This window comes from Gopherus evgoodei, chromosome 5, assembly GCF_007399415.2.
Source record: "Gopherus evgoodei ecotype Sinaloan lineage chromosome 5, rGopEvg1_v1.p, whole genome shotgun sequence".
Lineage (NCBI taxonomy): Eukaryota > Metazoa > Chordata > Testudines > Testudinidae > Gopherus > Gopherus evgoodei.
In genome coordinates, this window is record NC_044326.1 from 130,485,834 (window position 1) to 130,504,624 (window position 18,791).

The 18,791-nt window shown below is 41.2% G+C and overlaps 1 protein-coding gene across 3 annotated transcripts; it reads right to left on the minus strand.

The window, feature by feature from the left end:
* Positions 1–9,553: 9,553 nt before the first annotated feature.
* On the minus strand, positions 9,554–18,275 carry CCNG2 (cyclin G2). 3 transcript variants are annotated; one of them, XM_030565140.1, is made up of 8 exons: positions 18,107–18,275; positions 16,820–16,957; positions 15,896–16,033; positions 14,705–14,955; positions 14,453–14,531; positions 14,270–14,368; positions 13,046–13,251; positions 9,554–11,182 (listed from the first exon to the last, which is right to left on the minus strand). In XM_030565140.1, exons 2-8 carry the CDS (start codon positions 16,955–16,957, stop codon positions 11,053–11,055), a joined length of 1,041 nt encoding a protein of 346 aa, XP_030421000.1. In that variant the 5' UTR covers positions 18,107–18,275; the 3' UTR covers positions 9,554–11,052. The 3 variants fall into 3 exon arrangements, with proteins under 3 accessions (XP_030421000.1, XP_030420997.1, XP_030420998.1); XM_030565137.1 differs by having other exon boundaries at positions 16,820–16,997; positions 18,107–18,187; XM_030565138.1 differs by having other exon boundaries at positions 11,076–11,182; positions 13,072–13,251; positions 16,820–16,997; positions 18,107–18,187.
* Between the last annotated feature and the right edge of the window lie 516 nt (positions 18,276–18,791).

Consider the following 18,791-nt stretch of genomic DNA (forward strand, 5'->3'; position numbering starts at 1 on the left):
ACTCTGTGCACTTAGCACAAAGTGTTTCGTGATAACTTTTGATGCCCAGCACCTTGAGTTTTCAGTAGCACAAGTCAGCATTCACTGAGTGCAGACCTTGCGTTGGAGATAAGGATGGGGTGGTGTCTGAGCAAATTGTTCTAGGTTATGGCATCTTTTTCTTTCAAAGAAACCTAGAAAATGTCATTAACAAATCGCCACTAAGACTACATGGTTAAGCATTCACGTGAGAAGTGTCAATGTTAAGGGTGCACTTACAATTTGAACTGCGGCCAGGAATGGATTATGATGCAGTCCTATATACATGATCATGTACTGCTCAAATATGACAAACATTCTTTTTGCTCCTGCAACACTGCACGATGAACAATGAGGCTACAGAGCAACATTTGATTCGCCTCTCATTTCTAGAAGTTATTTTGTTATCTTTGACCAATGTACAAAATGTATCACACGGGAGTAGAAGATTGTGCATCTGCATAAAGTGTTGCAGGGAAATAAGTATTAACATTACATTGTATCTGTGCAAGGAACAGCATGTAGCTGTGCCCTTGAAAACTGTAATCTCCTGCCTGTTCCTGCTATATGCCAATCTGCTCCTGAGAACCACTGAGCACTTTCAGAGCTCAGGGAAACCCCTGTGACTTGTGGTAAAGCACCAGAGCTGGGGTATATAAAGTCTGGGCCGCCCCAAGCGGCGAAGGGGAGGAAAAAAAACCAAAAAAAGGCATAATCGCTGGCACTTCGACGGCAGCTCAACTGTCCCACTTCATTCTTCGGCGGCAATGCGGCAGCTGGTCCTTCACTCCGAGAGGGACTGAGGGACCCGCCGCCGAACTGTCACCAAAGACCCGGACGTGCCGCCCCCCCATTGGCCGCTCCAAGCACCCGCTTGTTTCGCTGGTGCCTGGAGCCGACCCTGTATAATGTAGACACAAAGGGACAGCATTTAAGTTACACCTGCATTCCTAAGCAGGAATTTCCTGACATTTGAGCGCTTCACTGCAATGCTGGTGTGAAAAACACTCAGCGTTGCCTCCTTCTGAAGTTGGTGGTAAAACAATCTTCTCTTAGGCATTTAGAGTGGGATCCACAAAGGGGCTTTCATTGGCGTTGCAACCCTGATGATCACAGGACTTAGCTTTTACCCACAGTAACAACCATGCAATGCACCAAAGCCAGTTTAATTGCCTAAGCTCCCTGGACAATGAATGGGGAGGCACCTCAGAATTTGGTCCACAGAAGGCAGCAGCCTAAACTATCCAATGGGAGATGCCGACAGGAGAGGTGTGTTGCAAGTGACCCTTTCACAGTGAGGGGAGTGGCTTAAGTCCTAGCTCTGCTTAGTGATCCACAAATAGCAACCAGCGAGATGGAGTGAGGCAGCGTAGGCACCTCTGGTGGGAATGAGTTAGGTGCCTGCCTTGCTCTACACAAAGACATCTGGAGGTGACGGAAGCTGCTATTGCCAAACTTACAACTTTTAGCCTAGTTAGAGCACTTGCCTGGACTGTGGGAGACCCAGATTCAATCCCCTCCCCGCCCCACACCCTTTCTGCTAGTGGGTGAGAAAGGATTTGAACAGGTGTCTCCCACCATTGAGAGTTCTAACCACTGAGCTATGGGATATTCTGATGTGGGGCTTCATCCATCTCTCCTGCTGAAGCTCTTCCATTGTGGATAAATAGGAAGAGTGATTGGAGCTGGGGAATTGGACCTTGGGTCTCTCACCTCAACTAACCACTGGACTATGGAGTCATTTACCCCTGCCCAAGCCCAACGTCTAGATACGTATTTATCCATAGGGAATGGATCCAATCCAGTAGATGGCCTCTGGATCGGGCCCTGCACATAACTTGTGTGGCCGAACATCTGTCTTCCCCCAGTTTAGAATCGCTCGGGGACTTAGGCAGGAGAGAGGCATCTGAATGCCTGAAGGGAGACAGCAGCATGCATGCCCAGAGGCAGAAACATAGGCACCAAGGGAATTTTTGTCCTGAAAACATAGGCACCTACAGGGTTTGGTGGGAATTTTGTGGACTGTAGTGGAGCCAAAACTGGGCATTAAGCACCTCGTGTACATGTATCCTCTGTTCCTATAGTACCAAAGCCCCTCACAATTTTCAATTTCTTTATCCTTGGTAGCTCTGAGAGACAGGGAAGTATAACTATGATCCTCACTTTACTGATGTGAAACTGAGGCAGAGTGAGACCAAGTGACATGCCAAAGGTTACCCTAGAAGCGCATGACAGAGCATGGAATTGAACCTGCGCTTTTGGGCCCCAGTCACTGGGCAATGAAGCCAATGCTGAGCGCTCTTGAAAAGCCCATCTAGTATTTTCTCCATGTAGCCTCTTTTGTAATGCTTTTAATATGTCTCCCTGATGAAGGCATGCAGCAAAACAAATCAACACAACACCTCTCTTTAAAGGAGAACTGACATGCTGTTTAAAACGTAATTTGTTTAAAAAACTGTTAAGAGATTTCAAATCATGAACAGAACATACATGTATAGGGCAACATTACACATAACTTAAGCTAAATGCTGCATTTATGCAACACTAAGGATGAGATTTTAATTGGTTATAACTTTAATAGATTTAATTCAGTTGCTGTGGAATGAGAATTTTAACTGCTTATTTTAATTGATTTCATTCAGCTACTATGGAAACCTGCTCTTTTCAGTATATGCATTGTAATACAATCTTATGGGCTCACAAAATGAGGCAATGTGACATACCGGGCGTATAATATATAACACTAGATATATTACAGTGTGTGTGTGTGTTTTATAGGTGAAGTAATAGTGACACATTGGTTAAGGCTGCCTAACATTTTCCATTATACAGCCTACAGAGATGATGCTTGCTTATGTTAAATAGAAATTTGCTGAAATGTAAGTAGAGAAGAGGTTTTTGGGCTAAGGCCTAATCAGATACCAGTGAAGTGAGACAATTCAGAGGCAAGTTAGAGATAAGTTGGGACATAAGCCCAGGCCATTTTGTAAGTATGTTTTTGGTTTTATCCAGGGTTTCAGACAAACTGTGAATGTTATCGATTTTGATAGTTATTGGAATAACATGTACGCAGATGTTAATTAAGAAGACATTAAACAGCCAGGGAGAAAATAGTGGTAGTGGAAATATAGAGATGGTAAAAGGTAGGCTAAATGCTAACTAATTAAGGGGTGTTATAAGTGATTATACAAAGGGTAATATATTAATTTTAGATTACCGCACTCATCCATGAGCAACGTACTGTTAGAGAAAGGATTATATACCCATTCTTCTCACCCAGGGACAGAATACTCCTGCATGCACCATTTCATCTTAGAATGTGAGTATCGATGCAACATTTGGTTATATTGTAATGTGTGCTTGCTTTAACTTATTTTATTTAAAATAAAGTCTTTAATTCTTGCACTTGTGTCATTCACAGTCCTCCACTAAATTAAATTGTCTCTAACTACTCTGGAGCCTCCAACCTTAAAGAGTTCAGTTAGGTTCTGTTCCTTATCTTCAAACTATAAACTGGGAACACACAAAGCAAGGTTAGAATTACAAGGCTCTATTTTCATTTGCTGACAAATTTTAACTGATCAGACTCATGATTTCTGTGCTTTGCCTCTGGGTTAGGTCAGGGTTTGGGTCTTTCGTGACTTTCTTTTAAGACTGAATAGGTTTTTGGGGGGGCAATCATGTTTGAGAATGAAGTTCGTTATGGTAATCTGATGAGTGTGTTTTAAATAAACACAACTATATAGTCTGAACATTTTCTTGAATAGCTTTTCTCTTATCAGGGGCTTGGCGTCACCACTTGAATTTAGTAGGGAAGAGATTGGGGTCAGAGAGATGTCCTTTGCTATTTCTGAAAACTTATTTAGATTTGGCTAAATATAAGACATGACAATGCCATTTGTGCATGCTCAGTAGGGTTTGTTTTTAATTTGCTGAATGTTCCACCTCCATTGCCCAGTCTCTTGCATTACATGCATATAACACACACAAGGCATAAACTCAGAGGTCACAAGCCAAACCAATCCTTCCCTTATTTCACTTAAATGTCACCTGTCCTAGACAGCCACATTTTCCTGGCCTTTTGAGTGGTTACTTAAAATCTGTTACAGTCAGCTCTCAAGGGCACTGGATTTCATGGAATGTTACACATAGGGGGTGAATCTGGAACGATTCGGAAGTGGCAAGGGAGAGTCCCCCTCCAAATATTCTGGAGAATGTCCACTGAACTTGGAACCAGGGACCTTAAATTCAAGTCTTACCTCTAATGCACTCAGTGCACTTCATAGCCCTGATTACTGGCTAACATTGCATACATCTGCCTCAGATAGTGGTCAAATATTAGTGCTCCCCTCTGGGCTGTACATCACCTTGGGAGACTTGGCCTTTTTTGTCATACCTTGGCTTGTAATTAGACTGTAAGATCTTTGGGGCTGGCCAGCATTTTCCATGTGGTTACACAGTGCCTACCACAACACGGCTCTGATCCCTGACTGGGGTCACTAGCTATTTCCACAAGTAAATTATTAGCATTGTTTGTATAACAGCAGAAGCTAGAAACCCTAGCTGAGATCAGGACCCTATTGTGCTAGGCAGGGTACATACACCCAGAAAAGATGGTCTTAGCCCAAAACAGCTTTTCATCTGAATCAATGAAAGCAGGGCTAGGAGAAAGGAAGTAGGAAACTACAGGCTGTGTTTCTGCCCGGGGCCTAGAAAATAGCTGTTCTGTTCCTAATACAAGCACAATAAAGTGTCTCTGCCAGGAGACCAGAGGTTGAATGGGCACAGGGACTGTACTGCCTACTCTTGATCCTTAGATATGCTTACTACAAAGAAGGTTAAAGCAGACCGTTTAAAGCAGCACCCTCAGACATTTTTTGACAAATAGAACTTGACTTTCAGAACTACCACTACTCTATGTTTAAGAAAAGTGCCTTTACTTTCCATGAATTTTTCAGTAAGGCAAAGCTACAATAAAACATTTACATATTCAGAATCAGTTTATTAAACAAACTTGACTAAAGCTTCTGGCTGGCAGGCTGAGAAGGCTGCCTCCTCTCAGTACATAAAAGAGTAACAATTTCTAAATACCTATCTTCTTTTTTGGCACTTCTCTGTGTCCATACTGTGACAAAGTCACACCTGACCCCTATAAGAGTGTGGTGGAATGTAGATATATCAGCCTTACAATAGTAAAGGCCATTTTCCCCATGAGCTGAAAAGGTTACCTCATGTTAACAAGGCCCACCTGAGTCCAATTAAGGGCTGTCCATGACCTTTACAAATCCCTCTTTTGGTGACAGAGGGGGAGGAGAGAAAAGAAACGATAAAAGCTGCACCAGGGAGAAAAGTCTGATCCTTTTCTTATAGGGGAAGCAACCAAGCTAACTCCTGTTTGAGGAAGGACTGGCACCCAGAAGCCAGCATAGTAAGGCAACACCCCAGAGAATGGGCAGGGGAAGGTATCCCCTCTTTGAGTTAGTATTTCTCAGCCAAACAAAAGAAACAACTTGGGCCTACCAGAAAGTCCACTTTGTAAATACTGAAAAATAAACCAGAGAGGAATATTAAAAAAACAAAACAAAAAACAAAAAAACCCAACAACCCACTCCAGAGTCAGACTGATTTACTCCAGGCCCCCTCCGCCAAAGGGAGAAATGCTGATGCCAATGAGGTACGTTGCCACAGTACTTGGTGTGAAAGCTTTTCCATTGCAAGGACAATCCATATATAATTATACCACAATCCCATAGGAGAAGTCACATTTTTCCAATGTGAAAGTCTTGCTGCTAACGGTAAAATTACTCATTCTATTTAAAATCCTTCACTGCAGAATTAAGTAAGGTCAGGAGATCTTGAGGAAGTTGCCATTTTGTCATAAAATGAACCTCTAACTTCCTCCCCAAACTATTTAATTCCTGAACACAACCACTAAAGGTGTAAGCATGTTCCCCGTTGAAATATTTCTCAAAAATCCAAAAAATGTCATTTTTTCAGTACAAAGCTGTCTCCCTTGGGTGGTAGAAACAGCAGTAGACAGCCTTCTGAACATTAGAGAAGTCTTGCAAATAGATGCAACATTTTGAGCATTTCAAAACAGTTGTTTACCACTACTTCACTCCTGTGACATCAGTAAGCATAATTACTACTCATGCTGTAATTTTTAGCTATTTAACTATTCCTTTTTGCACACACACATACTCAGAAGATTATAGAATGAGGGCACAGCAAATTTAAAATCCATTTTTGTTGAAATTCCAAGAACCTGAGGCTACAGAATGTAGCAACTCGGGGGTGGTTTTTTCACGGCATGTATGAGTGAACTAATAGACTTACTTCATGGGTCAGTCTATGGATTTCTGTTCAGTCTAGCTGCCTCTGGTTGAAGGCCAGTGGCCTAGTTGTCATCAATGCCAAGGCCTTGAGTTTGAGCAAAACTTATCTTGAGTTTTAGGAAAGCTGTTTAAAGATAAGAGTTGAAGGTTATTGAAAAACAAGGTCTTAATATGTTTAATGTAGAAAATGAGAGACAGTCATATGCAATAATGCTACCATATTCTGAATAATTTGGTTTAGGCACATAGGCTAGCAGCCATCGTATGCAATTCATGTTAGAACCATCTAAACACACTGTTCAGAAGACAGGCTAAGTGATATGTGGTGGGAATATACAACACACTGATAGAGGAAAAGGGAACTTAGTGTAGAAGTCAATGTTAGGATATAGATATTCAGGTCTGTCTGTAAAGACCTATACTTTAAGAATTTAGGTATATGTTTATCATTTAGCTAGTTATAAAGGTATAAAAGAATCAAAATCAGTCTGCCTGTGTAGGGCCTTCCCTAGAGACTGTCTAGGAAGGAGTATGGCAGAAAGAGATCTAGGGGTCATAGTAGACCACAAGCTTAATATGAGTCAACAGTGTGATACCGTTGCAAAAAAAGCAAACGTGATTCTGGGATGCATTAACAGGTGTGTTGTAAACAAGACACGAGAAGTCATTCTTCCGCTTTACTCTGTGCTGGTTAGGCCTCAACTGGAGTATTGTGTCCAGTTCTGGGCACTGCATTTCAAGAAAGATGTGGAGAAATTGGAGAGGGTCCAGAGAAGATGTTATGATAGGATGTTATGATAGGATTGTTAATTTGGGCAATTGATCTTGGATTACCACCAGATAGGTCTGCTCAATGGTCTGCGGGGAGATGTTGGATGGAATGGGAACTGAGTTACTGCAGAGAATTCCTTCTTGGGTGCTGGCTGGTGACTCTTGCTCACATGCTCAGGGTTTAGCTGATCGCCATATTTGGGGTCGGGAAGGAATTTTCCTCCAGGGCTGATTGGCAGGGGCCCTGGAGGTTTTTCGCCTTCCCCTGCAGCGTGGGGCACGGGTCGCTTGCTGGTGGTTTCTCTGCAGCTTGAGGTCTTCAAACCAATTTTGAGGATTTCAATAACTCTGTCCTGGGTTAGGGGTTGTTATAAAATTGGATGGGTGAGGTTCTGTGGCCTGCCTTGTGCAGGTCAGACTAGATGATCAGATTGGTCCCTTCTGACCTATGAGTCTATGAGTCTATAAGAGCAACAAGAATGATTAAAGGTCTTGAGAACATGACCTATGAAGGAAGGCTGAAGGAATTGGGTTTGTTTAGTTTGGAAAAGAGAAGACTGAGAGGGGACACGATAGCAGTTTTCAGGTATCTAAAAGGGTGTCATCAGGAGGAGGGAGAAAACTTGTTCACCTTAGCCTCCAATGATAGAACAAGAAGCAATGGTCTTAAACTGCAACAAGGGAGATTTAGGTTGGACATTAGGACAAAGTTCCTAACTGTCAGGGTAGTTAAACACTGGAATAGATTGCCTAGGGAAGTTGTGGAATCTCCATCTCTGGAGATATTTAAGAGTAGGTTAGATAAATGTCTATTAGGGATGGTCTAGACAGTATTTGGTCCTGCCATGAGGGCAGGGGACTGGACTTGATGACCTCTCGAGGTCCCTTCCAGTCCTAGAGTCTATGAGTCTCACTGTGATAGTCTGAGGCCCTGTTCTTAAGCTAAGGTCTTTGGCTAAGCAGTGGGAGGAGCCATAAGCTGGAAAGTGTATGGTCATGTCCTCACACATTTCAAGCCAGTCTCATTTCAATGAGGCACTCTAGAGCTGTTAGAAAGGTGATCCGATCTATCACCTCCAGATAAAGGGAAGAGCCTAGAAGATGTGAAAGGAAATTTAGTTTGATGGTTTTCTGTTTGTTAAGAACTCACTTATCAACAGACATAGTTGGGAAACCCTTATGTCTGTAGATGTAGTTGTGAAATCCTCACTGCTGTATTGTTTTGTCAGAGTTCCCACTTCGCTATTGTTTATTTGCATGGTCTGTCTGGTTCTGTGATTGTTTCTCTGCAGTGTAACTCATTTTGCTGGGTGTATAATGAAAGTGGTGAGATATAATTGGTTAGCTAATCATGTTACATTATGTTAGGATTGGTTAGGTAATTTCAGTAAAATGATTAAGGTATAGCTGAGATTATTATATAAATTAGGGGCAAACAGGAAGTTGGGATTTGAAAATAAGGAAAAAGGAACTTGGATTTAAGCTTGCTGGAAGTTCACCCCAATAAACATCTAATTGTTTGCACCTTCGGACTTTGGGTATTGTTGCTGTCTCTTCCCACAAGGGCCAGGGAAGTGGAAGGGTGAAGGAATAAGCCCTCTAACAGTCAAGTCACCCAGTAGCCTAGAACAGAGCAGTAATCACAACCTAATACTGTTAACTTGCAGAAACTATAATAAAGTTGATATTGTTACAGTGCTAGGAAAGAATGTCCAACTCCATCTAGAACATTAGTAGTGTCAGTTCCAGGACTCTGAGATACAGTGGTGATAGTGGTAGGCTGACAGCAACTAGAAATAGATAAATTCATGGAGGATAGGTCCATAACTTGCTATTAGCCAAGATGGCCATGGATGCAACCCCATGCTCAGGCATCCCTAAGCCTCTGACTGACAGAAGCTGGGACTGGACAATGGGGGAGGGATCACTCAATAATTGCCCTGTTCTATTTATTCCCTCTGAAGCACATGACACTGGCCCCTGTCAGAAGACAGGCTACCAGGCTAGATAGAGCGTTTTTCTGACCCCATATGACTGTTCTTATGTAATGGTGTACAAAGTCTAAAAACATTAAGAAAAAGGACTGAGCAAAGAGGAATTAGCTGATCATCTTCTCTCTGGCAAAGGAGAAGCCAATCTGTGACCGGAATTTTCTTAGGTTGGGTTTTCCCCTTGTGATTAAATCAGAACTTAGTTAAGCAAAATCACTATGTAGGGCCATTTTAGAAATCTTTTAAACAATTCTCTAGTATGTTACAATTCATGAATCAAAACAGGTATCAAAAGTCTAGTTAGCTAGGTTCTTACTGGAGACCCAATCTATAAAAATCTAGGATATAAAAAGGACAATATTTTCCTTAAAGGCTTTTCTGAAAAGCCTTAAATAGTCCATGTAGAAAAGTTTCAAACCAAGACAGCATTTCAGTATATAGAGCAGCTGATATAACTTTACTGATAAGTCTTAGATTGCAGTAGATTTACACAAACAGAAATACAACTGCTTTATTTTTATTCTGAAATGAAGCAAAACAGTAGGTTGGGATTCAGAAAATATCTTGTTGGATGTTGAAGCCTGCTGCAGAAAAAGCAAGACTTCAATAGACAGTATTTGTATCATACAGAATAAACAATAAATTAATATCCACATGCAAGCTACCTACAGAAAGTTACATATACAATGTAAAAAAATACAGTACTTTTTTGTTCATTTAAAGTTAAGATTTTTCTGTACATTTTTTAAATTTACATTTTTTTATACATTTTGTAAACTTTTGTATAAGTTTATAAAACTGAAAGAATATAACATTTAGGAACTTACGTCACCATTCACATCTGCACATCCTAGAAAGTTTACTTCTACAAACATTAAACTTCAGCGTGTCATTTTTTTGCCCCTTCATTTTTATGTTGGCACTACCACACATTTACCGTTATTCTCTAGAGTGAATTTCCTCATTTCCTAGCTGTCCATACTCTAGTGAAATGCAATCATACTAATCTGTATGCTTCAACAAAAATGCAAAAAAAATTACCAAGTTTCTGCCATTATACCAACCACTTTATCAAACTTCACATTAACCTGACATTTCTGCATAATACCAACTCCTCTTGCACTAACAGCTTTCACATAAACATGCAAACCAGTCTGAATATGGATTTAGTCATTTGACAGTAGAAGAATACTGAAATCAACTACAAGGGTTAAATATTTAAAGGAATGTTGACTTATCAAATTTAATATGTTAATACTTCTAGTCTAATAGTATGAATTGACTTGTTCACACTAAAATTTTAAACACTGAAGTTCATATTATGAAATTCAGCATAAGCTTATTCTGCATTAGTTTAAAATGAAAAATACTAAAATAAACCCTGGCACATACATACTAGACTATCATTCGTATGAATGGGTTTAAAGGTATTTAAGTCTATATGCCTCCCAAAATAGATCATGCATACTCCTGATTAAACAAGGATTCCTGAAGTTTAAAAAGCAAAGATTTTAAAATCCTCAGAGTACACCATTAAAATATATAATTTTGGTTAAAATACTTCCTGCCCCAAAAGAAATGAGTACAATAGAGCACATACAACCTCTTTTCTTGAAGACTGTGTGTGCACTCCAAGCAGTTTTACCATTTGAAAAACTAGCCCATTATACTTTTAGACCGAATTCAGCAAGGTACTGGTCCACATGCATCATTTTACTCACAAGAGTAGTCCACTTCAACAGGACTATGGCTGTGTAAGTATTTTGCTGAACGGGTACCTAAATGGCTGCTTAAATCAGATTTCAAAAAAAAAAAGGCAGGCATTATAAGCACGTAGATATTCCATGGCAACTCTTGCCTGGATACTGCCTACTCTATTATTGCCAAGAAAACCTACGGTACATTTAAAAACTGTGCTCTAGTGCAATCAAATTGTACTAAGACTGACAGCTGAGAGCTTTCCACTTAGATTCAGGTTTGAGGTCAAAGAAGAAGTTGCCTTCTAGATCACTAGGAGAACAGCTAAGACTTTCTTCTCCACAGCTCATATCTTCACAGGAGTCTTCGCTAAAAGAGAAGGAAGAGTTATTTGTAATTTACTCAAGTCATGACAACTACGCAAGCAGCCACAAAAGTCGCAAAGCTTTTTCTGTTTTTTTTTTTGGATCCCACAATTTTCTTATGAAGTATTTTGTTCCTACAAAGGTATTGAATTGCTGTGGAATGTCAGGTGCCAATGAAATTCAAAAGCTCTTCATACTTCTAGTTCTACAGAATTTCATTCCACCAGCAAAGAGACTTCAAAATCAGAAAAAGCTTGTATTACTAGTTACTGTGCTCCCAATGCTCAAATCGCAGCATATTAGCAAGAGTTGGACCTAGTTTTTAATCCACTAGCATCATTATGCTACCACTTATTAGCAAACACAAACAGGCACTGTATGTCTTATCACTATGTTTATACTGTTGTGTGAAATGGCATCGCTACTAGTTTCTTTAAAATGCTTAGTATTGACAACCATCCAGATTACTAAAGGTTTAATACAACTGCCATTTAAGTCAACAGATGTAGGATCATACTGCTGTGCAAAGAACTCACCTAGTTAGGGACTATTGCACTCAGGGGGAGGGGGCAGCAGAGTTGGTAAAATGAGGCGCAGTGGGGGGCCATCACTTCCATAAGCAACTACATGGACCCAAAACTGTGCAGGGGAATCCCACAAACTCTGGGGGCACTAGGACACAGGTAGTGCCTCCCCAGCATGTAGCCTTGGAGCCAAACTTCTCCAGAGATTCCAGCCAGCAAGAGCAGTTGCGGAAGCAGCCAAACGGGGACCGGCACACATTCAGACACCTTTCTACAATTTTAACTCGACTTCCTTTGCCCTGTGCCGATTGGCTGTTTGCTCCAACGCTGTCCCTTCCTCTCCCTCAGTCTCTTCACCTCAGTTTCACTCCACATCTGCCGCTCCTACCTCCTTACCCTGCTCCCCTCAATGTCCCTCTCCCTTTTCTTTCCATTTTGCTTATCCCTTTTTAAGTAGACACTCTCCAAAAATTGTGGAACAAACATGACATACGGCAACTATGTTTCCAACAAGAGCTCAGCATTATCGGTTCCCTGGTGTTATACCTTTCCCCCCATGCTGTAGCTGTCCTGTCGATTTAGATTGCAAGTTCTTCAAAGCAGAGACTGCGTGCTACTGTGTTTGCACAATGGTGCTTCTTAGGCACTACTGCAAACATGATTAAAATGAAACAAAAATTTTCTTGTAAACAATGTGTAACCTTTCTTCACAAATATGTAACAGGAAAATTGTTTTTGGATAATTTTGATAAAACTACCTTTGATATAACTCTTCCTTAACAGACAAACTACTTGCAAACATGTTTAAACTTCCTTGCGATAAAGCTACTTCTCCTCATCTCAGCTATTTTCTTCTTATTTTGTTCATAGATACCAACCTGCCATCTGATAAATCTGCTCTTCCCCCTCAACTTCCCTTAAATTTTAAATTTGGTTCCCAAACATGCTAACTTCTTAGCTATAGTCCTTTAAGAAACTGTTGAAACAAAAATAAACATGGACTAAAGTGACCAAAAAACGCCAACAATGAAACTACTTGTTTATTGAACATTTGGTTTGCAGTCCTTAAAATTAAATTTCTGGGAGCTGCTAGGTGAGATCATGTCACATTACTTCAACTGCTTGGGAAAACTGAGGTGATTTTCTAGTTACCCAAGCAATACAGAGCTTTGGAGATTTAAGTCCGTTTGGACTGCAACCAGAAAGACTACGCTTCCTTAGGAAACTGCTCATGCAAATAAGAACTACTGAATCAAAATTTATTTTTATGACTAAAGTATCACCACAATGCTTGCAGAAGTTATCAAATCAGTGAAAACCACCACCCTAGGAATGTTACATACGTCTCACTTTCATTGAAACATCCAACCTCTGGTATAGTTGGCAACTCAGGAACACTGCAGTAACTATTTTGTAGATTCTGGGCTGTACGTCTTGAAACAATCCAAACCAACTTCTTATGATCTGGTTTGCAACATTCAGGAGAAGAATAATCTGCTAGGCATTTTGAAACCAACTCTCGCCAGTAGAGTAAGTCGCTGTCACTTATCTTAAAAAGAAAAACATCTAATTAGACTGCAGACAGTCCAGAATTGAGTCCTCCTCACCTTTATAAACATGTTGGCATGTAAATCAAGTGATATGCTACTCAAGTAATGGACTAAAAAAAGTCAGTCTTTTTCATTTTTCAAGTTCAGCTCCTTTAGCATGGCCTAAGACAATCTTGTGCAATATAGTATGAAGCGGACAGTTCAAATAAAATTCATGTTGCCTTTAACTTAACGACAGGTTTAAGCAAATGAGCCAGTTAGTTCCTGCCTCATAACACACAAAGAATGCCAGTATAACTCAGGACCCTGAATCTTTGGATTTTCACAAAGTAACAAAATAGTAGAATTATCTGTTACTCTATTTAATGTGTGCTAAGAACATTAAAATTGTATAGCATCAATGTTTTTATGAAAGATGTCAGACAAAACTATTAAGAGCTAGGAAATATGAAATACATTCCTTCAGGGCTGGGAACACATCATTTCAGGTTAAATAAATCTGGGTAGATTTGCTTGTTGTAGTCTTAGTTTTATTGTACACGTAAAGTTAAGACACAAGCACACAGCTATGCTAGTTTCATTAATGCTTTTAAAACCGTACTTTTCTCTTTTTCTATATGAAACTTCTTTAGTGTAAGAAGAAAAACTAAACAGGTATATTGACATAGACCCCATTTTAAGTGTCATGTTTAAGCCCCTTCTCATGTAAAGAGCAGTATGACTGGGGAACTTCCTTTAAGATAAGATGAAGAAGGAAACAGGTTCTTCATCATATAAGCATCCAATAAGACCCTGCTATCAGATTGCTTCTTGGTAAAGAAGAAAGCGCAAAAAGTGTACCCACGTAATTTTGTCTTAGTGGTATGGTATGTTTTATACCTCAAGAAGCCAAGGGGAAGGGTGCTGGTATTATCCAACATCTTATGGTTGTGTTCAGGATGCCCATAGTTGGGAAAGTTATACTTCATTATCCAGTGCTAATGCCAAGAGGTAAACAAACCATTGAAAAGAGTTTACCTTTGAATGCTTTTGAACACGCAGAACAATTTCAAACAGTTCAATGGATTTTAAAGTCTGAACTTCCAGAGTGAGAAGACACAAGGCCAATATGGATGGCTGAAAGTACAAAAACCACACTCAGCATACACAAATCAAAATCCAGTTATGAATTACTAAGCAAAACAATTTAAATGTACATACTTTTGCTTTAGAGAAGACTAATCGGCAGTTGCAAGCTTTCAGCTGTGCTTCCAATTTGTCAAGGTTCAGTACTTCTTTCCTACAAATAATAAAAGAGAACATTTGTACTCAGATAAAAACTAAGACTAAAATATGGTTATTTTTAAGCTAATGTCGGAATTTGATTTAATGAGACTTCTAAAAGGGGAAAAAGGGTCTTATAACCATAACAGATCATTGCAGATCTGGTATATGATATATAACTACACTTACCTTTCTGAGGTATGACAGAGTACAATAGTATGGTACAAGTGCAAAAAGGTTAAGGCAGTAGTAGCTTTAAATTCAAAGTGCAGTTTTTCTGAAATTATTTTTTCCATCCGTTTCAGGTCAGAAACAGTGCATTTACACTGGCTAATCCGGATGACATCATGAGTGGACGGAATATTGCATTCCTCTTCAATGATTTGGGCAGAGAGTTGAAAACAACAGACTCCAATGCAAGATAGATGCTTAGGTTTCACCTGAAAGAGAAAAAACTTCTATCAATTGTTACACCTGTGATGACCTAGTGACCCACATGATGTTACTATGGAAGTACCATGTTTAAAAGCCACACAACCTTTACAGTTAAACAAAGCACTTCATGTTTTAGGCTGCAAATTCTTTTGGGCAGGACTGTCATGTATGTTTGTACAACACCCAGCTAAACAGGGATTTAGCTTGGTTGAGACGTCTATGCACTACTACAATAAAAACATTAAGTAAAAGGTTTAGACTGCATTTACTGGTACATGATGCTTGTCTAAGTCAAATCCCCTGTTTAGCTGGGTATTGTACCAACATACATGACAGTCCTGCCCAAAAGAATTTGCAATTTATATATATAAAAAATGCACTTTGTCATGGTAGTTTCTCTAGAAAGGTACCAGCAAAGTGCTGTCAGTATAACAAAAAAAATAAAGTGTTAGGAAAAAAAAATGTTCACTAATGCAAATCTTGAAATGCACAACTTCCAGAGGTCATGGGGGGAACAATTCCATAGCTGAGCACCCTCTACGGAGAACACTCCAGCAATGCACTCTTGAAGGAGTTCTACTGGACTATACATTAACAATACTACACCTAGATTGGCCATAGTGATACACATTTCTCAATACCCTAAGATTAGTTGGCAAAATATTGTGCCATCTTATTTGATGAACATTATAGGCTTTAAGGGCAAGAACCTGAACTATATTTTTTTGTTTACCTATGCAGAGTTACGTGCAAAGTTATGATATCATATAAATATTTGATAGTCACTCTGAGAATCTTATCTGTCATGAAGTGAAGTACGCAGTTCTGAACTAGGAAGTAGGAGCTATCACAGGATGTTGCTAATGTAAAACTAAACTGGAAGCGCACATATTCAACACAAGGATCTTTGCCATAATAATAATACTTCTTCCCCACTCAAGATACCTTCATAAGAGCCAAGAATCTGTCCAGAATGTTGACAGCCAGGACAAATGTTTCAGTTGTAAATCCAAAAAAACTGGTCAGACTCCATAGATCTTCAACCTTGGCATTCCTTAGTCTTGGACATAAAGTGTTTTCATTCTGCAATTAAATTAGTAAAATTAGCATTTAACAACACTATATCATGCAATGTCATCTGTCTTAGAAGTAGGCAAGCAGATGGCGAATATTCTCTTAAAAGAAGTACGTTGTGAAAACAGTGGATTTTTTAATTTACCAAACAAGGGCTAAGTTATCCTACCAAGCCTCACAACAAACCCACAGTGTTTGGACTGAAGGCCAGACCTTCTAAGTCAACTTAGTGCAAAATCCAGTATAACCACATTTATAACATGCATTTGTTTTTAAAAGACAATTGTTACCAAAATGTATATAACCAGAACAAGCCCTGCAAATCTACAGCTATCTGCTTGACATCTGTAGACCATTTTTACAGATCAGATGCAGATACAAAACTCACCTTATTTTTTTAAGCTAGTTCTATTAATTAAAATATCTAGTGGATTTAAGTGTTGAATTTAAAGACAGTTCATGGCATATAAGATATACATGTATTTTAATTAAAATACCTTCACAAAAACATAAAAAGGATGTTTATCTAGAAAAAAATTATAATAGGAGTTTTAAAAGACAAGTGTTTCTACAGATATTCAGTTTTCTGTAAGTTTGTTTCTATAAAACCTAAATTGTGTGTTAAATTTGAACTAACAGTATCCCTTTACTATTTAGTTTCATGTACAATTCCCTAGTGTCAAACTACAGTAGAGCTTTTGATATTGACACAGCAAGTTCTTATTGCAATGGCTCAATCTCATGAATAATTAACTCTTCCACCCCTAGAGCCAAAGCTCTTCTCCTGCTCCTCACCTCAGCCGTGCGCTCAATCAGGCTCAGCCCCTTCTCCCTAGGCTGAAACTTCCATTCTTGCTCCAAATGTAGATTTAACTGCTTGAACAGCCAGAAAGCTTCATTGCTCATGTGTTCTTCAGCCCCCAAATCCTTCATCTTATTAGGAAAACAAATCTCAGTATTTGGTAGCGTGCCACTGAATGAAAATTAAGACGATGGGAGTCAGACAGGATCTACAGACTCAAATATCAGTGTGAAACATTCCGAGTCCAACTTTAATAACACTTATTCTCCTTGTCTTAACAATGAAACATTCTGTCTTTACTCTAGAAAAGTCTTAGCATGGTGTACTTAGTGCTACCCTTCCACGGGGAAAGGAGACTGGGATGAATTCGGAGAAGACGGCGATATATGCGTCCCACCCTGAATAGGGAGGGGAGAGAAGAGGCATGAGTCCTCCTGTGACACTGTGGGTGGATTTGGCAATTGCTGTTGGGTGTGCGGTGTTGTGTCCTACACAGACCCAGGGAGAGCTCTGGCCTGATTTGTTATTAAAGAAAACAATACTGGAGAGAGAGGTTCAGCAGCAACAGTTCAATGCCTTCCAGAAATGAATCACACTGGATTTCGGTTAGATGGCTGGAGAAATGGCTTCTGGCCACTCACTCTCTGCTCAAAACATCTGAAGGTTTAATTTTTGCCAGACTCTCCCCATCTAATCTAGATATGTTTGAGAAGCCACTGAATCAGTGCACAGAAGCGATCAGGTTCTTCACACATTTCAATCACCATTCACCCACCACCATTTCTGGTGGGGGGGGGGGAGTGGTCTTTGTTCAATAACTGAAACTTATCAGCAGGCGAGCAGGGGAGAGGAGAGGAGAGAGAAAGAGAAACAAAACAAAACAAAGAGAGGTTGGCCAGCAGCCCTAAAAAGGCGAGACCCAGCTGTGGGGCAGGAGGCACTGGGGCAGACAGCTCTGCCTTCGCACAGTGCCCCGCACAAAGGGGTCCCGACTAGGGGGCCACCAGTTCTCAGACACGTCATGTAAGCGGGGAGGGGGCGCAACACAAAGCTCCGGGAACCAGCAGAGAGAGAACAACCCCCTCCCCCCAGCACCAACGGCTCCCCCCTTCTCTCCCCAGCGACTGCCCCCAACTCCCCCCCCAACCTGACAGCTCCCCCCCTTCTCTGCCCCCCAAAGCCCGACGGCTCCCAGCCCCATCCCTCCCCCATCGGACTAACGGCTCCCCCCCACCAGCTCCAGCCCCTCAGCCCCCCGCGGCTCTCTGGGCGGCCCCTACCTCTCGGCAGCGCTCTCCCTCCCCCCGCCGGGGAAGCGGGTCCAGGGGGCGGGGGGTGAAGCGGAGATCGGGGCGGGGGCGATTCCAGCCTCTTGTCACCGCAGAATCGCGCAGCGGCCCCGATCCCAGCCCCGCATCCAGGCGGCCCTGGCCCCCCCGCCCCGCGCTCACTGCACGGGCAGCAGCGCCATCGCCGCCTCCCCCGCAGCCGCCGAGCGAGGGGCAGCTGAGGCCACAGCAAAATGGAGGCGGCTCGGCTGTCTAGCTCTCCGCCCCCCCGGCTCGGCCTCGTCACGTGACTCGCCCCGCCCACACGCCCTTGTTTTTGTTTCTCCGGAGCCGCAGATGATCCCGGCGGAATGATCTCGGACAGGTCCGGCCGGTGAAATGTCAGACAGGGGAGGAGGCGGTTAAAGAGTTCCCCAGGAGAGTCATAGACAAAAAGGGAAAGAGGGCAACCACCGCTCTCAGTTAGGCTATCAACTGTCCCTAGGAAGCTCCCGGATACACCCCACTCCCTCCCTGGCAGCGAGCTTTCTCCGGGTGTTTACAAAAGTGGGGACGCGGAAGGAGACGGAAACTAAGTCAAATCACACTTTTAAAGGGAGCCGAGATTTTTTGCGTTTTGAAAAGTCCGCCCAAATCGTCCTCCGCGCTGATTGGTCCGTGAATCCTGCTCGCTGAT

Coding starts and splice junctions, on each gene's coding strand:
- CCNG2 (XM_030565140.1), bottom strand. CDS start 16,957: ATGAAGGATTTGGGGGCTGAAGAACACATGAGCAATGAAGCTTTCTGG. Junction 16,034..16,819: donor TGATTGAGCGCACGGCTGAG/GTGAGGAGCAGG, acceptor ATTTAATTGCAG/AATGAAAACACTTTATGTCC. Junction 14,369..14,452: donor TAGTCTTCTCTAAAGCAAAA/GTATGTACATTT, acceptor TTGTACTTTCAG/CCATCCATATTGGCCTTGTG.